The 27,051-nt window shown below is 51.7% G+C and overlaps 2 protein-coding genes across 12 annotated transcripts in view; one reads left to right on the top strand and one right to left on the bottom strand.

Annotated features, from left to right (window-relative positions):
- DNAJA3 (DnaJ heat shock protein family (Hsp40) member A3) overlaps window positions 1–4,973 on the top strand; it is a 31,263-nt gene extending 26,290 nt beyond the window's left edge. For 2 of the 3 annotated variants that reach the window (XM_033235900.1, XM_033235901.1), the window contains one exon: window positions 3,740–4,973. In XM_033235900.1, the coding sequence (XP_033091791.1) occupies window positions 3,740–3,762 (23 nt within the window). In that variant the 3' untranslated portion in view covers window positions 3,763–4,973. Of the gene's footprint in view, window positions 1–3,006; window positions 3,124–3,739 lie in introns of all 3 variants that reach the window. The other variant, XM_033235899.1, reaches the window with a different exon arrangement.
- A 5,252-nt stretch (window positions 4,974–10,225) lies between these two features.
- On the bottom strand, window positions 10,226–26,461 carry NMRAL1 (NmrA like redox sensor 1). Of its 9 annotated transcripts, none has more exons than XM_033235892.1 (6): window positions 26,098–26,461; window positions 25,788–25,863; window positions 20,429–20,667; window positions 16,166–16,415; window positions 14,317–14,507; window positions 10,226–10,493 (listed from the first exon to the last, which is right to left on the bottom strand). In XM_033235892.1, exons 2-6 carry the CDS (start codon window positions 25,825–25,827, stop codon window positions 10,314–10,316), a joined length of 900 nt encoding a protein of 299 aa, XP_033091783.1. In that variant the 5' UTR covers window positions 25,828–25,863; window positions 26,098–26,461; the 3' UTR covers window positions 10,226–10,313. The 9 variants fall into 9 exon arrangements, with proteins under 9 accessions (XP_033091783.1, XP_033091785.1, XP_033091780.1 ...); XM_033235894.1 differs by lacking the exon at window positions 20,429–20,667 and adding an exon at window positions 17,102–17,205; XM_033235889.1 differs by having other exon boundaries at window positions 26,228–26,377.
- Between the last annotated feature and the right edge of the window lie 590 nt (window positions 26,462–27,051).

The raw sequence follows: 27,051 nt of genomic DNA, 5'->3' as shown, positions 1-27,051 counted from the left end.
AGAGTGAGACTCGGTCACACACACAAAAAAGGCCAGGCGCAGTGGCTCACGCTTGTAGTCCCAGCACTTTGGGAGGCCGAGGAGGGTGGATCACGAGGTCAGGAGTTTGAGACCAGCCTGACCAACATGGTGAAACCCTGTCTCTACTAAAAAAGAAAAATACAAAAAGTAGCCGGGTATGGTGGTGAGCATCTGTAATCCCAGCTACTCAGGAGGCTGAGGCAGCAGAATTGCTTGAATCCGGAAGGCAGAGGTTGCAGTGAGCTGAGATTGCGCTGCTGCACTCCAGCCTGGGCGACATAGCGAGACTCTGTCTCAAAAAAAAAAAAAAGCAGCTGCCATAAAACTCTGTAGCCCAAGCAGGTTCCGAATGTCACTTATTTTAATGGTTTGGTACATATGCTATCATCTTTTATTCTTGTTGTATCTCTTGAACTAAAACAGAAGTGGTCATAGTGTAGCTATTCCCTGGAACTCTAATCATCGCACATGCGAGATTGGCTCCATAGACAGCTGTCCTTCCCTCCTCCTGCCCATCAGGGTAGCTTGAGGTGTGCTAGGACCGGGCCCTGGGTGGGGTCGTGGGTGTTGCTTACTCTGTTGGAGGGTGGGTATTAGTGGTCACCAGTTGATGTTTTGACCTCCTCTGTGATACTGTAAGTTGAGAGTTGATTCCGCCATTCACTAAGATCCTTTGTCACTTTCGTGGTTCCTTGTCCTGATCACTCAGCCTCACTCAGCTGTTCCCTCACTCAGCCAGGATTTCTTCTCCTGTGTGCAAGACACTGTCGGCTCTTCCTTTTAAAAATCTTGGTGAGGCCAGGTGCAGTGGCTCATACCTATAATCCCAGCACTTTGGGAGGCTAATACAGGAAGATCACTTGAACCCAGGAGTTCGAGACCAGCCTGGGCAATATAGTGAGACTCTGTCTCTACAAAAGGTTTTAAAACTAGCCAGGTGCAGTAGCATGCGCCTCCATCACCAGCTGCCTAGGAAGCTGACATGAGAAGATCACTTGAGCCCCAGTACTCAAGGCTGCGGTGAGTCACAACAGCGACGCTGTACTCCAGCCTGGGTGCCAGGGCAAGACTCTGTCCCTAAGCATACACTGTCACATGTCAGTCTGCTGCCTGTGAGTGGTTAAGTCTCTCATACTGTGAAGGAAGTTAGTTTTGCGTCCACAGATGACAGTATTACAGGACATATAATTCCCATGTCCTGAGAACTTAAGCAACAGTGGGATTTATTTGGTTGAGACAGAGTCTTGCTTCGTGGCCCAGCCTGGAGTGCTGTGGTGCAATCATAGCTCATGGCAGCCTCAAACTCCTGGACTCAAGTGATCCTCCCACCTTGGCCTCCCAGAGTGTTAGAATTACAGACATGAGCCACTGTGCCTGACCAGCGTAGTTTTTGATGCACTTAGTATCTTATTTATTTTTATTCCTTAATGTAGCTGCTGAAAACCTTAATAGCTGACCCTGGTCTCCCAGAAAGACCATGGTGTGCTTAGAGACTCAGCATTTGCAGGGATAAACAGGTCCGTCTTCTGGCAAAAAGAGAGGGAACTGGGGGGGCTTGCAATTACCATGTGACTTTTTGAGTGAGAGACACAGTATGGCTCCTCATTGTTCTTTTTCTTTTTTTGGAGACAAGAGTCTCACTCTGTCACCCAGGCCAGAGTGCGGTGGTGCGATCTGGGCTCACTGCAACACACTCCGCCTCTTGGGTTCCAGCAATTCTGCCTTAGCCTCCCGAGTAGCTGGGACTACAGGCGTACGCCGCCCCCGGCTATGTTTTTGTATTTTAGTAGAGATGGGGTTTCACCATGTTGCTGAGGCCAGTCTCGAACTCCTGAGCTCAGGCAATCTGCCCGCCTCGACCTCCCAAAGTGCTAGGATTACAGGCATGAGCCACTGCGCCTGGCCTTTTCTTTTTTGAGACTGGGTCTCACTCTCTTTTATGTAGCCTGCCTCACCCCTTCCCGGGGACCTGTGGAACCAAGCTTTGGACCTTCCACTAGCGAAGGCACTGTCTTACTTAGACTGAGGTCTTTACTCCGTTATGGCCTAGGTCTCTGGGCACATTAAAAATGCGCTCGACAATTAACATGCCAAGTTCAGGTTTATATTCTCACTCATAACAAAAGTGTGCACTCCTTGTCTAGTGGTTGGCAAATCTGTAACACGTTTGTGTGAGAAAGTACCTCTAGGTGGTGTCAGCCTGGGCCCTAAAGAAATAGCACACCTCCCCCAGGTTGAGAGCACTTAGGTTAGGCGCCCCAAATGGGGACAACTTGCTCAACTTGTTGCGCCCCAAATGGGGACAACATAGACTGCTGATGTGAGGGATGAGATGAAGTGCCCATGACAGAGGATTGTGCATGGCCGTGACTCCGACATAGGCTGTTCTGCAGGGTCTTGACACACAGCAGCAGCATGGAATCTGGTCATTTGGTCTAGAAGTAGGGTTTTTCTTGGTGTCATTATTTACCTTCTTATAGCCAATAGCATGGTGGTTGAGAGTCTCGGCTTTGGAGTCAGACTGCGTGGGCTCACACTCAGTCCTCCCTCCCGCTTGTTGGCTCTGTGGGCCTTGGGTAAACCCTGTAACCTCTCTGTGCCTCCCTTTTTTGTTTTTTTCATTTGCCTGTAAGGAAGTGTGTGTCCTGGCCTGGGAGGTGTCTGGCACTTGACTGTGTTTGTCACTGTCGCTCAGATAGAGACAGCTGTCATGGCCCATCTCTAGTTCTTGTTTCCCTGCTGTGGGCCCATGATTGAAAGAGCAGTTGGGAGACCTTCAGGCTCTGAGTGGTCTGTTACCTCAGTCATCTGCCAGGTGAGGCATCCTGTGCCATCTTAGGAGTGGCCGCCACTCTTCTTGAGGTGGTGCTTGGCCGCTCCTTGAATGTGGGCCCCTGGGTAGCCAGGCGGGGGTAGGTGGGGCCTGGGATGTGACCTTGGAGGTGCGGGCCCCTGACACCAGTTCTTTCTGCTGTTTGTGCCCAGGTGGCAGCTCCATGGATAGCTCCGCAGGAAGCAAGGCTAGGCGTGAGGCTGGGGAGGACGAGGAGGGATTCCTTTCCAAACTTAAGAAAATGTTTACCTCCTGATATCCCCGCTGAGGTAGGAAAACCCTGGAGGTTTCTTTCCCTTGTTTTCCTCTGTGAACTAATCCTGGTTTTCTCCCACTTTAACCAATATTGTGCCCCTATCCCCAGGAGTTGGAACAGGTGCCAGTCCAAGGTGTGGTAAACCTAGCTCCAGTAGGAGCCGGCCTCTCAGCCTAGGGAAGAGATGACGTGGCAGTCAACCTGTAGCGTAGGACTGGCTGGGCTGCCGCGGCCAGCCTCTGGCTGCGTCTTCTTCCTGGGGAGGTGGCGATGGGGGGGCTGTTGTACAGCCCCCCCTACAGTGGTGGGTCCGGCTTGCCCATGGTCACAAAGGGCGAGTCAGGCAGAGCCAGGCCTAGAACTCAGATCTCCTCACGTCCTGCCTGCTTGGAAGCTGCCCACCTGTGTAGACAGCGCAGGGCTGTGCAAGCCTGGGGGCTGCTCCAGGGGTAGCGCTTGCTCGCCGTGTCATCTTGGGACCCACTTTTGTTGACTACGCTCATCTCAGCGGCTGGGGTTCTCGCCCCTCTCTTCGCACAGCTGCTTTCCAGGGATTAACAGATGCTCCCCAGCAGGGTATGTTCCCTTGAGATGTTGAGTATAAGGTAATGCCTGTCTCTTTGGCTCAGGAAAAAGATCTACTGGAAACTAGGCCAGGAAGCAGCAGCCCCTCCCAGGGCCAGGGCACCTGGGAGACGGGAGGATTCCAGAACAGCAGCACTGAGCTCCCACCCGCAGAGCCTCTGGACGGCCTTGACAACAGCGAAATCATGGGACAACACCTCTCTCCACAGAAAGGTCACAGTGGACAGCCCGGGCAGTAGGATGCAGCCCCGAAGGCTGGTGGCAGTTTCCTGTCCATGGGTAGGTGACAGCCCCTGGCTCAGGCAGAGGGAGACGGTTAGACTCTTGTAGGGCTAAAACTCTAATTTGGAATTGAATGTTGTGGCGATCTTAATTAAAGGCCATGCATACAGCTTAGAAATGAAGCCTTAAGCGGCACCAAGTTACAAAGTGATTAATTTCCTTCTCAGCAAACCTCTGGGAGGTTCCAGAATGAGTTCTTCCTCACAGGTTGTCTTCATGGGAGTCTGGGGCCCCCAGGCCCCACCAGCACCGTCCTCCCTTGATGAGGGCCCCTGCTGAGGCGTCAGCTGCTCTGCTCAGTTAGTCTTTATTCCCGGGGTACCAAGCAGCTGCACACTCAGGGCCTGGGAGGCACACAGAGGCCCAGAGAGTCCCTGGGGGTTCTGCTCCTGACCGTGTGGGTGGTGGTGATCCTTATCAGGATGGACAGTCCTTGCTCCCACCCCATCCAGGATGGCCGCCTGTCCCTGACCATTGAGTCCTGTTGTTTTAAGCCAGGCATGGAAGGCTCCTGCCCTTCTGCTGAGCCACAGCCCTCTGCAGCACTGTGCTGGCCAGATTTCAGCTGCCTTGGGAACTGAAGCCCTGCCACTGTTGCTAGCCAGGGGCTTGGTTCTCCCACTTACACTGTTGACATCTATTTTCTGAAGTGTGTTTAAATTATTCAGTGCTAATCATTGTTTTTTCCTGTGTAAATGTTGATTCAGAAAAGGAAAGCACAGGCTAAGCAGTTAAAGGCTCCCCACCATTCAGCCAGAGCAGAACCCCCATTCCCCAGCCTCTGCTGGTAGCATGTCGCAGTTTCCATGTGTTTCAGGATCCTCGGGCTGTTGTCAGACAGGTTAATGAAGAAACATTTCTCAATAGATTCCTTTTTGTTTTCCTTTATAATTCACTAAAATAAAGCATCTATTAGTGTCTGATTTAGGAATGTAAAATGATTCTGTGTTAATGTAAATAAGATTATCTATTGCAAAAAGATATTTAAAACCTAAATTGTGGTCATTTCTTCTTTGAAAGAATTCAGACAGCCTCTGCAGGTGGCTTATGGGGGGGTTACAGGAGACTTGGCTGGCCTCATCCTGTGCTCACACCCACCCAGAGCACATAGAGGCAGACAGGTCTGGGATGCCGACAGTGCTGACCCTCAGTCAGATTCCAGAGTGGGGTGCTGGCCATGACACAACAGTCCCATGTGAGGGAATGTTCTAGAATCTGGATGTGACTTTTTCCTTGGGAGCCCATGCTGTGAGAGCTGGGCAGCGTCCCTGGGTCCCTGCATTTCAGTCTCCCCCACTGGATTGTTTCTCTACATTCTTTTCAGAGTCTTTGCATCTTTTACATTCAATTTTATTTTATTTTTTTGACGTAGAGTCTCACTCTGTCGCCCATACTGGAGTGAAGTGATACCATCTCTGCTCAGTGCAACCTCTGCTTCCTGGGTTCAAGTGATTCGCCTGTCTCAGTCTTCTGAGTAGCTGGGACTACAGGCACCCGCCACCACACCTGGCTCATTTTTGTATTTTTAGTACAGATGGGGGTTTCACAATGTTGGCCAGGCTGGTCTTGAACTCCTGACCTCAGGTGATCCGCCCGCCTTGGCCTCCCAAAGTGCTAGGATTACAGGTGTGAGCCACCATGCCTGGCCAAAATTTTTATATATTATAGTTTGGCTACTCTGGGTTCCCAGCCGAGCTCTATTCCTGGCATGGCTGAAGGGGCCTTGATACACGGCTCAGTCCGCCCTGGTGCTCCGGGCTGAGCAGGGTGAGATGTGAGTCCATTCGCTGGGTCAGTGGAGAAGAGACTCAGGAAAGAGCTGACGGATAGGAGAGGCTCAGCAGTGACATTCTGCTCATCTCAGATACTTCCCAGTATTTTCATCAATGAAATACTGATTGCCAGACTACTGTGGACACTCAGTATGGACCAGGCACTATTCTAGCTCCTGGGGACACAGCAATGGGGAGCTAGACTGTGTCTCTTGTGAAAGCTTGGGCTTATTCCTGGTACAGTCACCCTGAGTCTCATTCATGTCCTGTTGCTTCAAAGCAGAAGTCTAGAGAAAGACTTTGGAAGAGAAAGGCGGATTCTCTTGCTAAACAGAAACCATTGTTGTGTTGAAGAATCCTTCCCTCAAGGGATTAGAAGGTGGTTGTACATGGCTGGGTCCGGTGGCTCACGCCTATAATCCCAGCACTTTGGGAGGCCGAGGCGGGTGGATCAGTTGAGGTCAGGAGTTCAAGTCAAGTCTGGCCAACATGGTAAAACCCCGTCTCTACAAAAATACAAAAAAATTAGCCAGGCGTGGTGGCGCACGCCTGTAATCCCAGCTACTCAGGAGGCTGAGACAGGAGAATCGCTTGAACTCAGGAGGTGGAGGTTGCAATGAGTGGAGATCATGCCATTGCATTCTAGCCTAGGCAACAGCACGAGACTACATCTCAAAAAAAAAAGGTGGCCATGCAACAGCTGTAAAATTCCATGCCCTTTCCAGGCCTGGGTTTGGTTTATTTCACTTGTGCTCCTGATGTATTTATTACCAGACTTTATAGCTTCGGAGTAGGAGTATGTATTTAAAAATACAAGAAAAGGGCCAGGCATGGTGGCTCATGCCTGTAATCCCAACACTTTAGGAGGCCAAGGAGGGAGGATTGCATGAGCTCAGGAGCAAGATAGTGAGACCCCATCTCTACAAAAATTTTTTAAAAATTAGCTGGGAGTGGTGGCTTGCACCTGTAATCTCAGCTCCTCGGAAAGCTTCAGGTGGCAGGATTCCTTGAGCTGGGGAGTTCGAGGCTGCAGTGAGCTGTGATCATGCAACTGCACTCCAGCCTAGGTGACACATCCAGACCCTGTCTGAAGAAAATAAAGTATCTCTAGGCCCGTGAGCCTGTGGGAGGTGCATGCTTGGCACTTGCTTAAAAATTAGGAGGGTGGGCCAGGCATGGTGGCTCACGCTTGTAATCCCAGCACTTTGGGAGGCCAAGATGGGCGAATCATGAGGTCACGAGTTCAAGACCAGCCTGGCCAACATGCTGAAACCCTGTCTCTACTAAAAATACAAAAATTAACCAGGTGTGGTGGTGTGCGCCTGTAATCCCAGCTACTCGGGAGGCTGAGGTTGCAGTGAGCGGAGATCACCCCACAGGATTCCAGCCTGGGTGGCAGAGCGAGACTCCATCTCAAAAACAAAACAAAACATTAGGAGGGTGGACAAGGCCAGCTCTCAGGGATTGGTCCTCAGCCGTGTCCCCACCTCAGGCCTGGGCTTGGGTTGTTTCCAACCTGAGCCTCCTCCTCACTCACAGTCCTTCGGGTTCTGGTGGACTGGCCTTTGTTTCCTTTCCTGTCAACCAAACCCCCCTCTGTCTGCAGGAATCCTCTCCAGGCCCATAGGCCTCCAGCTGCCCCTGCCCCTCTGTGTTCGTAGCACTGCAGAGCCAGCTCTGATATGGAGGACGCAGCTGCACAGCTCCTGCAAGAGGCTTGTTTCACACTCTTGCTTGTTGATAAGTACTGTGCACGTCTTTTTTTTTTTTTTTTGAGATGGAGTCTCGCTCTGTGGCCCGGGCTGGAGTGCTGTGGCCGGATCTCAGCTCACTACAAGCTCCGCCTCCCGGGTTTACGCCATTCTCCTACCTCAGCCTCCTGAGTAGCTGGGCCACCTCGCCCGGCTGGTTTTTTGTATTTTTTAGTAGAGACGCGGTTTCACCGTGTTAGCCAGGATGGTCTCGATCTCCTGACCTCGTGATCCGCCCGTCTCGGCCTCCCAAAGTGCTGGGATTACAGGCTTCAGCCACCGCGCCCGGCCCTGTGCACGTCTTTTAACCAGAAGTTCTGCTGATTTGTCATGACCTTTGAAGGGTAACAAATGGGCCAGGTGGGAACATAAAAGGTGAAGTGGGTCCACAGTCATGTGGCCAAGGGCATGATCCACAGACTTTAGCTTACTGGTCACCTTCCCCAATGCTGCTCCTGTCCCCGTTTTTTATTTATCCTTGCTGTTTTGTTTTTTGCAGCCCTTACGTCAATTTGTTTTTTGGGTTTTATTTTTTTGAGACAGGTTTTCACTCTGTTGCCCTGGCTGGCGTGCGGTGGTGCAATCACAGCTCACCACAGCCTTGACCTCCTGGGCTCAAGTGATCCTCCCACCACAGCTTCCTGAGTAGCTGAGAGTACAGGCACATGCCTGCCACCATTTCTTGTATGTTTTTTGTTTTTGAGACAGAGTCTCCCTCTGTTGCCCAGGCTGGATGGAGTGCAGTGGTAGTCTCAGCTCACCACTACCTCCACCTCCTGGGTTCAACTGATTCTCCTGCCTCAGCCTCCCGAGTAGCTGAGACTACTGGCACACGCCACCATGCCCAGCTAATTTTTGTATTTTTTGGTAGAGACAGGGTTTCTCCATGTTGACCAAGTTGGTTTCGAACTCCTGACCTCAAGTGATCCACCTGCCTTGGCCTCCCAAAGTGCTGGGATTACAGGCATGAGCCACCACGCCTGGCCCTAGTTTTTTTTGTTTTTTGTTTTTTTTTTGAAACGGAGTCTCGCTCTGTCCCCCAGGCGATCTGGGCTCACTGCAACCTCCGCCTCCTGGGTTCATGCAATTCTCCTGCCTCAGCATCCCGAGTAGCTGGGACTACTGGTGCCCGCCACCGTGCCTGAGATGGGGTTTCACCGTGTTAGCCAGGATGGTCTTGATCTCCTGGCCTCGTGATCCACCCGCCTCCGCCTCCGCCTCCCAAAGTGCTGGGATTGCAGGCATGAGCCACTGCACCTGGCCTGTATTTCTTTTTTTTAGTAGAGATGGGGTCTTGCTATGTTGCCCAGGCTCATCTCAAACTCCTGAACTAAAGCGATCCTCCACCTCGGCCTCCCAAAGTGCCAGGATTACAGGCATGGATTCATAACTATTTATTGTGCGTTTCTATCAGGCTCTCCCACTAAACAGAAGCTCCTCAAGGCAGGGAGCATAACTTTTTTTGCTACATTGTATTTAGGGCCCAGCATACTGGTAAATTGTCAAAGAAATGCTTTAGTCAACAGATACAGTGAACTTTTGTGCCTGGAGTACCAGAGCCAGGGTGGGGAAGTACAAAAATAAAAATCATGATGGTAGTCACACAAACCCAAACATGTTGAAATTCACAGAACTGCTGGGCTTGGTGGTTGACACCCGTACTGTAATCCCAGCTACTCAGGAGGTTGAGGTGGAAGGACCACTTAAGCCTCGGAGGCGAAGGCTGCAGCGAGCTATGACAGCGCCACTGCACTCCAGCCTGGGCAACAGAGCGAAACCTTGACTCTTAAAAAAAAAAATAGTAATAATAATTGTCTGGGCGCAGTGGCTCATGCCTGTAATCCCAGCACTTTGGGAGGCCAAGGCGGGTGGATCACGAGGTCAAGAGATCAAGACCATCCTGGACAATATGGTGAAACCCCGTGTCTATTAAAAATACAAAAATTAGCTGGGCGTGGTGGGGGGTGCCTGTAATCCCAGCTACTTGGGAGGCTGAGGCAGGAGAATCACTTGAACCCAGGAGGCAGAGGTTGCAGTGAGCTGAGATCGTGCCACTGCACTCCAGCCTGTGACAGAGTGAGACTGCCATGGACCACGAACTCTCAGGCAAATGACTGGTCTCTCGGCCTCTGTCCCTCTTCTCTGTGACCCACCCCAGCAAGCAAGGTGGATTGTTTCTCCTTCAGTTTTGCTTCCCAGCCTTTGCTGCAGGCAGCATCACCTTTTCCCAGCAGTGTGCAATCACTGTGCGTTGTGGGCCACAGCTCTGCCACATCCGATTTTCCTTTTTCCAACCTGTTTGAAGGTCACCTGTGTCCTGGACAGCACCCCAAGGCTGGCTCCTCCCAGGACAAGGATGAGGAGGAAAGGGAGAAGCCCTTTCCTTCCCTGCCCCCCCGCAGAGCCTGTCCCCAGCTCACATGTGCAGATGGCCTTACTGACTCTGGAGATGAAAAGGGGTGTGTCGGAAGCTCGGCTCCTGGGGCTCCTCTGTGTCCTGTGCTATGTCCCCGTCTGTAAATGAATTTCAAATGTGATGGGAACAGAGGCTGCTGGTCAGAGCTGCTCTGCTAGCTGAGGTCAGAACAGGCCACTTCACACCTGTTTGACTAAACACACGTGTAGGTCACTTGTCCCAGTCACCAAGTGATCCCTTCAGCTCTGGACCCCCTCTTACTGCTGTGTTGGTACCCAGCTATCACCCCAAGCCAAATCCTGGAAGCCATCTGGGAGAACAATGGCTTTATTCAGATGTCAGTGCCTCTGTCCCTCTGGTGTCCCCAACCCCCACAAGGGGCTGCAAGGTGGGCAGGTCACAGGAGGGCGAAGTCCCCTTTGTGCTGTTCCAGCCACTGGTCCAGCGTCAGGGCCTTGGGGTTGAGTCTCAGGGTCAGCTCGATGTCATGGCCGGGTCTCAGGGCATAGAAACGGAACATGTTGGCCAGGTCCCGGGCCCCGGGAAAGCCAAGCTTTTCGTAGTCCTCAGGAGTCATCTGGAAGCAGAGGAGCCTGTTGTGGCCGGCGTCCTCCAGTGCCCTGGGAGGTGGCAAGCTGGAGGGGAAGGCCAGATGGGCTGGGGTCTCCTGACTTGCTACACCCAGAACCACTACTGTCTCAGTCGCTGAGCCAGGTCCTCAGTACAAGGTCATTTGAAAACTTAGTAGAAGTTAGAAGAGCCAGAAGTTGAGAAACCGCTACTCTCCTGAGCAGCCTGACATTCTAGATCAGTTTAAAGATTGTTCTTAGCCAGAGGCTGTGGCTCATTCCCATAATCCTTGCACTTGGGGAGGCTGAGGCAGGCAAATCACTTGAGGCCAGGAGTTTGAGACCAGCCTGGCCAACATGGTAAAACCCCATCTCTACCAAAAATACAAAAATTAGCCGGGCCTGGTGGTGGATGCGTGTAATCCCAGTTACTTAGGAGGCTGAGACAGGAGAACTGCTTGAACCCAGGAGGTGGAGGCTGCAGTGAGCTGAGATCACACCATTGTACTCCAGCCTGGGTGACAGAGTGAGACCCTGTCTCAAAAATGAATAAATAGGCCGGGCGCGGTGGCTCAAGCCTGTAATCCCAGCACTTTGGGAGGCCGAGACGGGCGGATCACAAGGTCAGGAGATCGAGACCATCCTGGCTAACACGGTGAAACCCCATCTCTACTAAAAATACAAAAACTAGCCGGGCGAGGTGGCGGGCGCCTGTAGTCCCAGCTACTTAGGAGGCTGAGGCAGGAGAATGGCGTAAACCCGGGAGGTGGAGCTTGCAGTGAGCTGAGATCCGGCCACTGCACTCCAGCCTGGGAGACAGAGCCAGACTCCGTCTGAAAAAAAAAAAAAAAAAATTAATAAATAGGCCGGGCGCGGTGGCTCAAGCCTGTAATCCCAGCACTTTGGGAGGCCGAGACGGGCGGATCACGAGGTCAGGAGATCGAGACCATCCTGGCTAACACGGTGAAACCCCGTCTCTACTAAAAAATATAAAAAATTAGCCGGGCGAGGTGGCGGGCGCCTGTAGTCCCAGCTACTCGGGAGGCAGAGGCAGGAGAATGGCGTGAACCCGGGAGGCGGAGCTTGCAGTGAGCTGAGATCCGGCCACTGCACTCTAGCCTGGGCGACAGAGCGAGACTCCGTCTCAAAAAAAAAAAAAAAAAAAAAAAAAAAAAAAAAAAAAAAAGAATAAATAAATAAAAAGACCATTAATTTGAGATCATAAGATGAAAATATCTCAATCCCTTCCAAACCAGAGACCTCCCTGCATCACTTTCTTGCTCAAAAACCAAAGCTTGACCCGACATGGTGGCTCACACCTGTCATGCCAGCACTTGGGGAGGTGTAGGTGGGTGGATCGCTTGAGCCAGGAGTTCGAGACCAGCCTAGGCAACAAAGCGAGACCCCTACTCTACAAAAAATTTTCAAAAATTAGCCAGGCCCAGTGGCATGCACCTATAGTCCCAGCTACTTGGGAAGCACAGGTGGTTGGGTTGCTTGAGCCTGGGAGGTTGAAGTTGCAGTGAGCTATGATTGCGCCACTACACTCCAGCCTGGACAAAAGAGTGAGACCGTCTCAAAAACAACACACACAAGACAGACAAACAAAAAACCAAAGCTGTTCCCGTCCCCACTGAGCTGAATCTTAACTCCTCAGCTCCCCAAATCTTCCATGACCTGGCTCAGGCCTTTTTCTTTTTTAAAGCAATATAAGTCATTTAGTGCCTATTTTGGAGGTGTTAGGCATAGGACTAAAACAAACCTTTTGCATTTTTTTAAAATTTAATCCTCACAACAAACCAAAGGGGTGTATACTGTTGATACACTCATTTCAGAGATGAGAAAACAGGTAGAGGGAGGTCAGGAAACGTTCCTGAACTTACACGTTGGCAGGTCTCAATGGCTGGAACCAGATCTCAGCCCAGGAGGCTGACCCACCTGAACCCTGAACCTTTCTGTGCCACAGCTTCCTCCCATTACTGTACTGGGTCTCGGTAGGGCTCTAAGGGTGACTTTTGTCTTTGTTGTTGTTAAGACTGAGTCTTATTCCGTCGTTCAGACTAGAGTGGCAGTAGGGTGCACATAGCTCACTGCAGCCTCGAACTCCTGGGCTCAAGCAATCCTCCCACCTTAGCCTCCTGAATAGCTGGGACTACAGGCACGTACCATCACACATGGCTAATTTTTATTTTTTCTAGAGAAGGGGTCTCCCTATGGTTCCCAGGCAGGTCTTGAACTCCTAGGCTCAAGTGATCCTCCTGCCTTAGCCTCCTGAATAGCTGAGGCAACAGGTGCTCACCACCACAATCGGATTATTTTTGTATGTTTTGTAGAGATGGGGTCTCACTATGTTGCCTAGGTTTGTCTTCAACTCCTGGGCTCAAGCAGTCCTCCTGCCAGAGCCTCCCAAAGTGCTGGGATTACAGGTATGAGCCAACGTGCCCAACTAACTTTTGTCTTTTTTTTTTTTTTTCTGAGATGGAGTCTTGCTCTGTCGCACAGGGTGGAATGCCGTGGCGCAATCTTGGCTCACTGCAACCTCCGCTTCCCAGGTTCAAGCAATTCTCCTGCCTCAGCCTCCCTAATGGTTGGGGTTACAGGTGCTTGCAACCATGCCGGCTAATTCTTGTATGTTTAGTAGAGACAGTGTTTCACCATGTTGGCCAGGCTGGTCTCCAGCTCCTGACTTCGTGATCTACCCAGCTGGGCCTCCCACAGTGCTGGGATTACAGGTGTGAGCCACCATACCCAGCTCAACTTTTGTCTTTGTTTCTTTGTTTGTTTATTTTGAGACAGAGTCTCGCTCTGTCCCCTAGGCTGGAGTGCAGTGGCACCGTCTAGGCTCACTGCAAGCTTCGCCTCCTGGGTTCACGCCATTGTCCTGCCTCAGCCTCCCGAGTAGCTGGGACTATAGGCGCCCGCCACCACGCCCGGCTAATTTTTGTATTTTTAGTAGAGATGGGGTTTCACCGTGTTAGCCAGGATGGTCTTGATCTCCTGACCTCGTGATCCACCTGCCTCAGCCTCCCAAAGTGCCAGGATTATAGACGTGAGCCACCACGCCCGGCCCAACTTTTGTCTTTTAAGGACTCCAGTGTTTCCCAGATTCTTTTTGTTTGTTTGAATTGGAGTCTCATTCTGTCACCCAGGCTGGAGTGCAATGGCATGATCTCGGCTCACTGCAAACTCCGCCTCCTGGGTTCCAGTGATTCTCCTGCCTTAGCCTCCCACGTAGCTGGGATTACAGGCGCCTACCACCACACCCGGCTAATTTGTTTATTTTTAGTAGAGATGGGGTTTCACCATGTTGGCCAGGCTGGTCTCGAACTCCTGACCTCAGGTGATCCACCTGCCTCAGCTTCCCAAAGTTCTGGGATTACAGGCATGAGCCACTGCACCCGGCCTTCCAGATTCTTTAATGAGTAGGTCTTACTTTCCTAATGGTAATGACAGACATTAGAAACCAGGTACCCAAGAGTCTGTCCAGTAGGCCTCCTGCCCACCCAGCCAGGCCAGTATTGGGGGCAGGGGTTGGGCTTCTCTTTCTAGACTCTTTCCCTTCAAATCCCCTCCCACAGAGGAGCCCGGCAGGGCCTGCATTTTCACCCCTCCTCCTGGAAGCTTTTCTCTCTACTTGGCCAAAACATCTAAGCCAGAAATTTCACTCTGTGGCCACTTAGCTCCCAGAACAGCAGAAAATAAACGTTGACAATGAACAGATGAATTTAGATGCATTTCCCAGAGGGGTGGGCAGCCCTGGATACACCCTCCCTATGGGGAGCTAGAAAGCCCTGACACGGCTACCTGAGTCCCCTGGGGTGGGAGACCCACCTTGGCATCGTGCACAACTTTGTGGGTGTGCTTGGTGAGCAGGGCAGCATACTCCTCAGCCGTGTGCCTACAAGTACTCAGCCCGATGTTCTGGCCAATGTATTTTTCTGGCATCTTCAGCAGGCTGAGCACCACAGGACCCAGGTCGGACACAGACATGGCATCCATGGGAACGTCACCTGTGGGCAGGCCTATGGGGCACAGACATGAGCTGGCACATGTCCCAAGGTCAGACCCGGGCAGGGACAGAGCCCCTCTCCAAAGGGTCCAAGCTGGTTCTTCCCAGCAGTCAGCTGCATACTCCAGCACTCAGGCATAGCTAAGATATGTCTTGCTATTTGTGGTAGCACAGAGGTAGCAGTGGAATTGAGTCAGGAAGCAGGATGGAATCCGGCTACTGCCAGCTGGGGCAGCCTGTTGAGGCTCTCTGAGTCTGGGTTGCTGCGTTCCCAGAATGGGGCTAAGAACCTGGGCCTGCCCAGCTCTCTTAGCGCTAGGATGACGGACAAGGGACAAAGGAAAAGGACTTTGAAAGCTGCTACAGAGAGTGCGGCTGGAGCCCAGGGTCTCCGCTGATCCTGAGGCACCAGCCTGAAGTACTCTGTCATATCCTCAATTCCTGGAAGCTGGAATGTCCACCTCTGGGTGGATACTCTGAATACCAACTCACTTACCAGAAATCCTGATTAACCAGACACCAAGGACTGGCCCAGAGCAGCACGTCCATGATAAACGCTTGATAAATCCTGAATGAATGAATGACTTGCAACTTTCCAGGCTGAGGTTTTGTAGATGGGGAGGCTGGCAAGGGTCTGGGTGTGGCCCGTGGAATGCTTGGGTGCCATCCTCTTACCTAGAGACGGGCCAATGCAGCTACCAGTTCAGATCCCCTAGGAGCTCTAGGGCACAGAGCTCAGAGACCAGAGCAGGAGATATCCCTGACTGGAGGTTTTTTTTTTTTTTTTGAGACAGAGTCTTGCTCTGTCGCCTAGGCTGGAGTGCAGTGGCGCCATCTCGGTTCACTGCAAGCTCCGCCTCTTGGGTTCACGTCGTTCTCCTGCCTCAGCCTCCAGAGTAGCTGGGACTACAGGCGCCTGCCACCACGCCTGGCTAATTTTTTGTATTTTTAGTAGAGATGGGGTTTCACCATGTTAGCCAGGATGGTCTCGATCTCCAGACCCTGTGATCCACCCTGCTTGGCCTCCTAAAGTGCTGGGATTACAGGCGTGAGCCATCGTGCCCAGTCTTTTTTTTTTGTCACGGTCCTGCTCTGTCGCCCAGGCTAGAGTGCAGTGCCACAATCTCGGCTCACTGCAACCTCTGCCTCCTAGGTTCAAGCAGTTTTCCTGCCTCAGCCTCCCAAGTAGCTGGGATTACAGGTGTGCGCCACCATGCCGGGCTGGCTAATTTTTGTATTTTTAGTAGAGACAGGGTTTCACCATGTTGGCTGGTCTTGAACTCCTGACCTCAGGTGATATCCCCGCCTCAGCCTCCCAAAGTGCTGGGATTATAGGTGTGAACCACCGCGCCTGGTCCTCCTCCTCATCTTTGAAGGAGAACTGACAATCACTAGGTCCTCTCTGTAAAGCATTCCAGTGGACCAAGCGAGCATTGCATCATCACTGTCTCAGTAGATCTTGCCACCCCTGCAAACGTCAGTATAAAGCCCATCTCACAGAACAGGAAGCTGAGGCCCTGCAAGCTGACAGGACATGCTCAGTCCTGGGCCCAGCGTGAGAGAGCCACGGCTCAGACCTGGTACCACATGACAGCTGCCCGAGGTCTGCTACACTAACGGCTTCACAAGGCGGAGAGCTCTGCCTCACCGTGTGCGAGGAAGGGCACTCACTCAGCAAGTAGCTCTCTCCGTCTGGGGCTTTCTGGAGCAAGAAGTGGGAGAGGAAGTTCTCGAAATAGCAGGGCAGCCGCACACTGGTCATGGGAACGCCGATGTCTCGGAAATATTCCTCCACCTCCCCTTTGCCGTCAAAGTGCGCCGCGGCCAATCTCCCTGCCGTCAGCTTCTTGATGTTCTCTAGGCCGCTATAGACCACACAGTGGAGGCCCAGGCGCTTGGCCAGATCAGCGAGCAGCTTCCCCTGGAGGGCAGGGAAAGAGAGATCACAAGGCTCAGAGGAAGGACGTCTGTCCCTGGTCACGGCCCCAGTGTTCTAATCCTGGAGCGGCCACCATCTGCGAGGTTAACAGCCAGACCCCACTTATCCCTGAGGAGGCCCCCTCTCCTGGAATGATGTTCACATATGACAGCACACCTGTTAACACAGCCCTGGAAGCCTTCTACCAGCCACCAACTGTGGCCCACCATGTGCAACATAGGAGGGGCGAGCACGTCGGCTGCAGGGGGACAGCCTGCATGGAGGCCCAAAGGACAATGCACGTGTCCCATTTCTGCTGGTGTGAGAACACCCTGCCCACGGAGCTCAGCCATCTTCCTTGGAGAGCCCTGGGAGGCTATACAGAGACACCACAGCTGCCTAGGTTCCAATCAGGCTCTGCCATGTACAAGCTGTGTGACCCTGGACAAGTGATGGCACCATCCTGAGCTCGTTGGTTAAATGCAGATGACAACACTACCTACTGCATGAGGTGATGCAGGGATTCGGACGGTGGCCTCCAAAAAGATACGCCACATCCTCCTAAAACATGTGAATGTGACCTTATTCAGAAAAAGGGTCTTGGCAGATGCAATTATGTGAAGGATCTTGAGATAGGAACATCCTGCACTAACCAGATGGGCCTTAAATCCAGTAACCAGGGTACTTACGAGAGACGGGAGAGGAGACAAACTTGGAGAAGGCCATGTGAAGAGGGAAGCGGAGATGGGAGCTTTGTGGCCACAAGCCAAGGAACACCTGGAGCCACAAGAAGCTGGAAACGGTGAAGAAGGATTTCCCTTGAACCCCTTGTTTTGTTTCGTTTTGTTTTGAGACGGAGCCTCACTTTGTCACCCAGGCTGAAGTGCGGTGGCGAGATCGTGGCTCACTGTAACCTCCGCCTCCCAAGTTCACGCCCTTCTCCTGTCTCAGCCTCCTGAGTAGCTGGGACTATAGGCGCCCGCCACCGCGCCTGGCCAATTTTTTCTATTTTTAGTAGAGACAGGGTTTAAGTGTGTTAGCCAGGATGATCTCGATCTCCTGACCTCGTGATCTACCCACCTGGCCTCCCAAATTGCTGGATTACAGGCGTGAGCCACAGCGCCCGGCCTGGTTTTTTTTTTTTTTTTTTTTTTGAGACGGAGTCTCGCTCTGTCGCCCAGGCTGGAGTGCAGTGGCCAGATCTCAGCTCACTGCAAGCTCTGCCTCCCGGGTTTATGCCATTCTCCTGCCTCAGCCTCCCGAGTAGCTGGGACTACAGGCGCCCGCCACCTCACCCGGCTAGCTTTTTGTATTTTTCAGTAGAGACAGGGTTTCACCATGTTAGCCAGGATGGTCTCCATCTCCTGACCTCGTGATCCGCCCGTCTCTGCCTCCCAAAGTGCTGGGATTACAGGCTTGAGCCATCGCGCCTGGCCACTGTTTTGTTTTTTTAAGACGGAATCCCGCTCTGTCACCCAGGCTGGAGTGCAGTGGTGCGATCTCTGCTCACTGCAGCCTCCGTCTCCTGGATTCAAGCAATTCTCCTGCCTCACCCTCCTGAGTAGCTGGGACTACAGGTGCCCGCCACCATGCCTGGCTAATTTTTGTAATTTTTGTAGAGACAGGGTTTTGCTGTGTTGGCCAGGCTGGTCTTGAACCCCTGACCTTAAGTGATCTGCCCATCTCAGCCTCCCAAAGTGCTGGAATTACAAGCATGAACCATCGCACCCAGCCTCAAAGCCTCTGGAGAGAGGGTGACGTTGCTGACACCTTGATTTTGGACTTCTAGCTTCTAGAATATCAGAGAATCGATTTCTATGATTTTTGTTTTTGTTTTTGTGACAGAGTCTACCTCTGTTGCCCAGGCTGGAGTGCAGTGGCACAATCTTGGCTCACTGCAACCTCCACCTCTAGGGTTCAAGTGATTCTCCTGCCTTAGCCTCCTGAGTAGCTGGGATTACAGGCGCCCGCCACCATGCCCAGCTAATTTTTGTATTTTTAGTAGAGACGGGGTTTCACTGTCTTGGCCAGGCTGGCCTCAAACTCCTGACTTCAAGTGATCCGCCTGCCTTGGCCTCCCAAAGTGCTGGGATTACAAGCGTGCACTACCGCGCCCAGCTGATTTCTATAGTTTTAAGCCACATGGATTGTGGTCCTTTGTTGTGGCAGTACCAGGAAGCCCACACGGAATCATCAGGATTAGAAATAAGATCTGCTGGGTTGGGCGGGGTGGCTCACAACTGTAGTCCCAGCACTTTGGGAGGCTGAGGCAAGCAGATCACCCGAGGTCGGGAGTTCAAGACCAGCCTGACCAAAATGGAGAAACCCCGTCTCTACTAAAAATACAAAAAAATTAGCCGGGCATGGTGGCACATGCCTGTAATCTCAGCTACTCGGGAGACTGAGGCAGGAGAATCACTTGAACCCGGGAGGCGGAGGTTGCGGTGAGCCAAGATTGCACCATTGCACTCCAGCCTGGGCAAAAAGAGCAAAACTCAGTCTCAAAAAAGAAAGAAAGAAAGAAAAGAAATAAGATCTGCTTAGGGCCGGGCATGTGGTTTACGCCTGTAACCCCAGCACTTTGGGAGGCCAAGGCGAGCAGATCAGATGAGGTCAGGAGTTCAAGACCGGCCTGGCCAACATGGTGAAACCCCGTCTCTACTAAAAATACAGAAATTAGCTGGGCGTGCTGGTGCGCACCTGTAATCCAAGCTACTCCGGAGGCAGGAGAATTGCTTGAATCTGGGAGGCAGAGGTTGCCATGAGCTGAGATTCCACAACTGCACTCTAGCCTGTACGACGGAACGAGACTCCGTCTTAAAAAAAAAAAAGATCTGGCCAGTCACAGTGGCTCACGCCTGTAATCCCAGCACTTTGGGAGGCCGAGGTGGGCAGATCACAAGGTCAGGAGATTGAAACCATCCTGGCTAACATGATAAAACCCCATCTCTACTAAAAATACAAAAAATTAGCCGGGCGAGCTGGTGGGCGCCCGTAGTCCCAGCTACTCGGGAGGGTGAGACAGGAGAATGGCATGAAACCCGGGAGGCAGAGGTTGCAGTGAGCTGACACTGTGCCACTGCACTCCAGCCTGGGGGACAGAGCCGAGACTCCGTCTCAAAAAAAAAAAAAAACCCGGCCAGGCGCGGTGGCTCAAGCCTGTAATCCCAGCACTTTGGGAGGCAGAGACGGGCGGATCACGAGTCAGGAGTTCGAGACCATCCTGGCTAACATGGTGAAACCCCCGTCTCTACTAAAAAATACAAAAAGCTAGCCGGGCGAGGTGGCGGGCGCCCGTAGTTCCAGCTACTCGGGAGGCTGAGGCAGGAGAATGGCATAAACCCGGGAGGCAGAGCTTGCAGTGAGCTGAGATCTGGCCACTGCACTCCAGCCTGGGCGACAGAGCAAGACTCTGTCTCAAAAAAAAAAATACAACCAAAAAAGATCTGTGTTAATCAGAGAAGTCATCTTTGTCCATTCTATATAATGGGCTTCTAGGTAAGACCATAATTGAAGAAAAGGTCAAGGCTAATAACAAGTTTGGATGGGTACATGTGGACATGAAGGCAACAACAGACACTAGGGACCGTGGGAGGGAGGGAGGCAAGGGTTGAAAACCTACCTACTGGGTACTGTGCCCACTACCTGGGTGATAGGTCCGGTCACACCCCAGATCCCAGTATCACTCAATATACCAATGTAACAAACCTGTGCATGTACCCCTGAATCTAAAATAAAAGTGGAAATTATTTATTTAAAAAAGCAACTTCTAACATTTTTGATTAAAAAACAGACCAGGTGTGGTTGCTCAGTGAGACTGAGACTGTCTCAAAAAAAAAAAAATTATTGGATGAGAAAGCAACAGCGTCCACCTACTTCACAGCCCAGAGCAGGCAGAGGCATGAAGAAGAGGGAAAGGCCTGCAGTGGTCAGCCCTCCCTGCAGAGTTGGAGCTCCTCCCAGGCGCTCTGCTCCTAGCCTGGCCTGGCCTCCCTGCAGCTCCTGCTTGCTCTCACCTGCTTGACCTCCTTCTCCTGGCTGCAGCTCTCCCAGTAATTGGTCACAATGAAGGTGGCGTAAGCCCCATTCAGGGCCAATTCCATGCTGACCTGGTCATCTTGGTCTCCCTTCACTACTTCTGCACCTTGCAGCCTCAGCTCCTTTGCTGCCTTCTTCCCAGGGTTTCGGGTCACCACTCGAACCCTGAATGTTCCATCTTCCAGGAGCGTGCGGGCCACAGAGCCACCCTGGGCACCTATAAAGAGTCAAAAACACCTCCCAGGTCAAACCTGCCTGAAAGTCCCACTGAAGGGTCAAACCCTGAAGGGAGTGCTCCACCACAGCAAGGAACATCCAGGAAACCTTCTCAGGGATGATTCTCATTCAATTATTTTAATTTTATTTTATTTATCTTTTTGAGATGAAGTCTCACTCTATCACCTAGGCTGAAGTGCAGTGGTACGATCTTGGCTTGGTGAAACCCCACCTCTATCAAAAAATACAAAAATTAGCTGGGTGTGGTGGCACATGCCTGTACTCCCTGCTACTCAGGAGGCTGAGGCACGAGAATTGCTGGAACCCAGGAGGCGGAGGTTGCACTGAGCTGAGATTGTGCCACGGCACTGCAGCCTGGGTGACAGAGTGAGAATCTGTATTTAAAAAAAAAAAAAAGGGCCAGGCACGGTGGGTCACACCTGTAATCACAGCACTTTAGGAGGCCAGGGCGGGTGGATCACAAGGTCAGGAGATCGAGACCATCCTGGCTAACAAGGTGAAACCCCGTCTCTGCTAAAAATACAAAAACTTAGCCAGGCGTGGTGGCGGGCACCTGTAGTCACAGCTACTCAAGAGGCTGAGGCAGGAGAATCACTTGAACCCGGGAGGCGGAGCTTGCAGTGAGCCCAGATCACGCCACTGCACTCCAGCCTGGGTGACCTGGGTGACAAAGTGAGACTCCCTCTCAAAAAAAAAGGGCCGGCGCAGTGGCTCACACCTGTAATCCCAGCACCTTGAGGCCAAGGCGGGTGGATCACCTGAGGTCGGGAGTTCGAGAACACCCTGACTAACATGGAGAAACCACTGTCTCTACTAAAAATACAAAATTAGCCAGGCATGGTGGCACATGCCTGTAATCCCAGCTACTCGAGAGACTGAGGCAGGAGAATCGCTTGAACCTGGGAGGCGCAGAGGTTGCAGTGAGCCAAGATCGTGCCATTGCACTCCAGCCTGGGCAACAAGAGTGAAACTTGGTTTCAAAAAATAAAGGTAAAAATATTTATGATGTAATAAAGTAAAAAAAGTAGAATACAAAACCATATTCAGGCTGGGTTCAGTGGCTATAATCCCAGCACTTTGGGAGGCTAAGGTGGGTGGATCATGAGGTCAGGAGTTCAAGACCAGCCTAGCCAAGATGGTGAAACCCCGTCTCTACTAAAAATACAAAAACTTAGCCAGGCATGGTGGCGGGCGCCTGTAGTCCCAGCTACTTAGGAGACTGAGGCAGGAGAATGGCGTGAACCCAGGAGGTGGAGCTTGCAGTGATCCGAGATTGAGCCACTGCACTCCAGCCTGGGCGACAGAGCAAGATTCCATCTCAAAAAAAAAAAAAAAATTAGCTGGGCACGTGGCAGGAGCCTGGAATCCCAACTACTCGGGAGGCTGAGGCAGAAGAATCGCTTGAACCAGGGTGGCAGAGGCTGCAGTGAGCCGAGATTGGGCCACTGCACTCCAGTCTGGGTGTCTCAAAACAAAACAGAACAAAAACATATTCAGATCTTGATGGGATATGAATTCTTCCTGAAGTAGAATATAAAGCCATATTCAGATACACAACCATATTAAGATCTGCTCAAAAATGGGACAAAGAAAAATAGTTAAAAGAAAGGAACACAAAAACTTATTCCGATCTTGACGGACCTTGAGTCACACAGGCATGCGCATCTGTCAGATGTGCCCTTAAGATTTTGCGCATAGGCCGGGCGCGGTGGCTCAAGCCTGTAATCCCAGCACTTTGGGAGGCCGAGATGGGCGGATCACGAGGTCAGGAGATCGAGACCATCCTGGCTAACACGGTGAAACCCCGTCTCTACTAAAAAAAATACAAAAAACTAGTCGGGCGATGTGGCGGGCGCCTGTAGTCCCAGTTACTCGGGAGGCTGAGGCAGGAGAATGGCATAAACCCGGGAGGCGGAGCTTGCAGTGAGTCGAGATCGAGCCACTGTACTCCAGCCTGGGCGACAGAGCAAGACTCCGTCTCAAAAAAAAAAAAAAAAAAAAAAAGATTTTGCGCATTGCAGCTGGGCACCGTGGCTCATGCCCGTAATCCTGACACTTTGGGAGGCTGAGTCAGGCAGATCTCTTGAACCCAGGAGTTTGAGACCAGCCTGGGCAATGTGGTGAAACCGGCAACAAGGCGAAACCCTATCTCTACAAAAAAAATACAAAAATTAGCTGGGCATGGTGGCATGTGCCTCTAGTCCCAGCTACCAGGGAGGCTGAGGCTGGAGGAAAGCCTCAGCCTGGGAGGTTGTTGAGGCTGCAGTGAGCCGTGATCACACACCCCACTGCACGCCAGCCTGGGTGACAGAGTAAGGCCCTGTCTCCAAAAAAAAAAAAAAAAAAAAAAATTATTATATGTATATTTTATCTCATAATTTTAAAAAAATCTGTAAACAAATACTGAATTCTAGCTAATGTCATGCATGCCTTAGTATGAAACGGCAGTGTACACATATCTGCAATTTACACGGAAATTGCAGATCAAAAATAAGGACTGAGGCCAGGCACAGTAGCTCATAACTGTAATCTAAGCACTTTGGGAGGGTAAGGGGGGTGAGTTTTGCTTGAGGTCAGGAGTTTGAGACCAGTCTGGGCAGCAGGGCGAGACCCTGTCTCTACAAAAAATTAAAAAATCAGCTAGCCTGTTAGTACTCATCTAAAGTTCCAGCTACTCAGGAGATTAAGGCAGGAGGATTGCTTGAGGCTTGGAAGTCAAAGCTGCACTGAGTGATGACTGAGCCACTGCACTCCAGCCTGGGCAACAGAGCAAGACCCTGACTCAGAAAAAAGTGTACACCAATGTTCATGGCAGCATTATTCATAATAGCCAAAAAGTGGAAATAAATCAAGTATCCATCCACTGATGAAAGGATAAACAGAATGTGGTCTATCCATACAGTGGAATATTAGCTATAAAAATGAGTAAAGCTGTCAGGAGTTCGAGACCAGCCTGACCAACATGGTGAAACCCCGTCTCTACTAAAAAACTACAAAATAAGCTGGGTGTGGTGGTACATGCCTGTAATCCCAGCTACTTGGGAGGCTGAGGCAGGAGAATTGCTTGAACCCGGGAGGCAGAGGTTGCAGCGAGCAGCAATTGCGCCATCACACTTCAGCCTGGGCAACAAGAAACTCTGTCTCAAAAAAAAAAAAAAAAAAAAGTAAAGCTGGCCAGGTGCGGTGGCTCACACCTCTAATCCCAGCACTTTAGAAAGCTGAGGTGGGCAGATCACCTGAGGTCAGGAGGTTGAGACCAGTCTGGCCCACATGGCGAAACCTCATCTCTACTAAAAGCACAAAAATTAGCCAGGCATGGTGGCTTATGCCAGTAGTCCCACTCAGGAGGGTGACACAGGAGAATCGCTTGAACCCGGGTGGCAGAGGTTGCAGTGAGCAGAGATCACGCCACTGTACTGCGGCCTGGGCAACAGAGCGGGACTCTTGTCTCAAAAAAAAAAAAAAGAGTAAAGCCCAGACACACACTATAACATGAACAAACCTTGAAAACATGCTCATTGAAAGAAGCCAGAAAGAAAAGGCTACATATTATGATTTTATTCATATGAAATGTCCCAAATAGATAAATCCATAGATACCAAAAGTAGATTGGAGCTTTCTAGGGGTTGGCTGGGAGGAGTTAGAATAGGGAGTAACTATTCATGGGTTCATGGAGTTCTTTTTTTTTTTTTTTTTTTGAGATCAGGTCTCACTCTGTCACCCAGGCTGGAGTGCAGTGGCACAATCAGGTCATTGCAGCCTTGACCTACTGGACTCAGGTTATCCTTCCACCTCAACCTCCCAGGTAGCTATAGGTGCATGACACCATGCCCAGCTAATTTTTGTCTTTTTTTATAGAGATGATGTTTTGCCATGTTGCTCAGGCTGGTCTCAAACTCCTCAGCTCAAGTGATCTGCCCACTTGGTCCAACTAAAGTGCTGGGATTACAGGGCTGAGTCACTGCACCCGGGCCAGAGTTTCTTTTTGCAGTGATGGAAATTTTCTAAAATCAATTGTGGTAATAATGGTTGTACAATTCTGTGAATACACTAGAAACCAGTGAGTTGCACACTTTAAACAGGTGGATTGTATAGTATGGGAATTATATCTCAATAAAGCTGTTATAGATATTAAATATGTATAAATAAGAAAAAAATAGGAGTGAAATAATACGCTATCATTTTTTTTTTTTTTTGAGATGGAGTCTCGCTCTGTCACCGAGACTGGAATGCAGTGGCCAGATCTTAACTCACTACAAGCTCCGCCTCCTGGGTTTACGCCATTCTCCTGCCTCAGCCTCCCAAGTAGGTGGGACTACAGGCGCCGCCACCTCGCCCGGCTAGATTTTTGTATTTTTTAGTAGAGACGGGGTTTTACCGTGTTAGCCAGGATGGTCTCGATCTCCTGACCTCGTGATCCGCCCGCCTCGGCCTCCCAAAGTGCTGGGATTACAGGCTTGAGCCACCGCACCCGGCCTATGCTATCATTTTTAAAAATGATAACGTGTTATCTACTCTGGCAGGATATTCAAGAAACTTGGTAACAGCGATAGATGAGGTAGAAGAGGAGGCTAGGAAGAAGATATAATTTTGGTATCATGTTCAAGTACTCCTATTCAAGTAAGTTAAGTAACTTATTTTTTTTAATTTGGAAAGCAGGTCGGGCGTGGTGGCTCACTCCTGTAATACCAGCACTTCGGCAGGCCGAGGCGGGACGATCACCTGAGGTCAGGAGTTTGAGACCAGCCTGACCAATAGGATGAAACCCCGACTCTACTAAAAATACAAAAATTAGCCGGGCATGGTGGCATGCGCGTAATCCCAGCTACTTGGGAGGCTGAGACAGGAGAATCGCTTGAACCCGGGAGGCCAAGGTTGCAGTGAGCCAAGATCGTGCCATTGCACTCCAGCCTGGGTGACAGAGCAAAATTCCGTCTAAAAAAAAAAAGAAAGCAATTCTGGTGTCGTTCCTGCGACCACAGCCCCAACCCGGGTCGGGGGTCCCAGTGACCTTACCCCTCCCTGCAGACCCCAGGACGGGCGGTCTTCAGGGCTGGGCGCCCTGCTTCTGCAGGGGCGCCAGTCTGGGGTTTCGCTCACCTGTGCCACCGAAAACCACCACCAGTTTCTTGTCCGCCATGAGGACGAGAAGGGGACGAATGCGGTCCAGAGAGATCTGGGGGTAGTGGGAGGCGTGGAATTGGGGGTGGGGCCCGGGTTCCCGCCAGGAGCAACAAGGGACCCCCCCATTGTCTGCGCACCGAGTATGTGTCGCGGGGGGGCAGCTGGGCCCGGAGCGGCAAGACGCCCGTCCCGAGATATCGGGGTCCCGCGACCCTCCTCTGTCCCGCCTCCCCCGCCCGAGTCCGGTCACCCGCTCCCTGGCCCGGGTTCCACCGGCTGGAGTGACCTCCTTGCCGCGGCCTGGCCGGAACAAGTTCCAGGAGCCCGGGACCCCGATTCTGCGGCCAAGTCCACTGCAGAGGCGGGGATGGAGCTGCCCGCGAGGCGCCGACCCCACCTCACAGCTCCGGCCTCAACCGGCAGAGCGCCGCTCCCGGGAGCACAGCGTCGGAGGACCCCCGGCTGTAGCGGCCAATCCGGAAGTGTCGGCAGAAACTCCTCCTCCGGCGCAGTTGGCTCCTCCTTGCTCCTGCGGGACTCGGCATTCTTTCCGGGTTTGCCCGCCCCAGGCACGTGCACCGTGAATTTGTGTAAATCCGGTTAGACCGAAATGAGCAAGGTGGAGAGCCGCTTAACCGGATGCTGCGGGTGACCACTGGGAGGAGGACAAAATTACTTTATCTTGCATGAACATCTGAATTTTCAGGTATTTGGCGTCAGGCAAAGATAGTTAAAGCTATGTCCATGACTCGTACCCCTTGAGGCCTTGTCCGCTGGGTATTTGCTTTGCCTAACTCACTTTAAAAATTTTATTATTTTAGGGACCGGGCGCAGTGGCTCAAGCCTGTAATCCCAGCACTTTGGGAGGCCGAGAAGGGCGGATCACGAGATCAGGAGATCGAGACCATCCTGGCTAACACGGTGAAACCCCATCTCTACTAAAAAATACAAAAAACTAGCCGAGCGAGGTGGTGGGCGCCTGTAGTCCCAGCTACTCGGGAGGCTGAGGCAGGAGAATGGCGTGAACCCGGGAGGCAGAGCTTGCAGTGAGCTGAGATCCGGCCACTGCATTTTATTTTATTTTTTTGAGACAGGGTCTCGCTCTGTGGTCCAGGCTGGAGTGCAGTGGTGCGATCTCGGCTCACTGCAACCTCCGCCCCCCGGGTTCAAGAGATTCTCCTGCCTGAGCCTTCCGAGTAGCTGGGATTACAGGCACACACCACCGCGCCTGGCTAGTTTT

This window comes from Trachypithecus francoisi, unplaced genomic scaffold, assembly GCF_009764315.1.
Source record: "Trachypithecus francoisi isolate TF-2019V2 unplaced genomic scaffold, Tfra_2.0 Lachesis_group15, whole genome shotgun sequence".
Classification (NCBI taxonomy): Eukaryota; Metazoa; Chordata; class Mammalia; order Primates; family Cercopithecidae; genus Trachypithecus; species Trachypithecus francoisi.
This window is presented reverse-complemented; position numbering and strand designations above follow the sequence as displayed.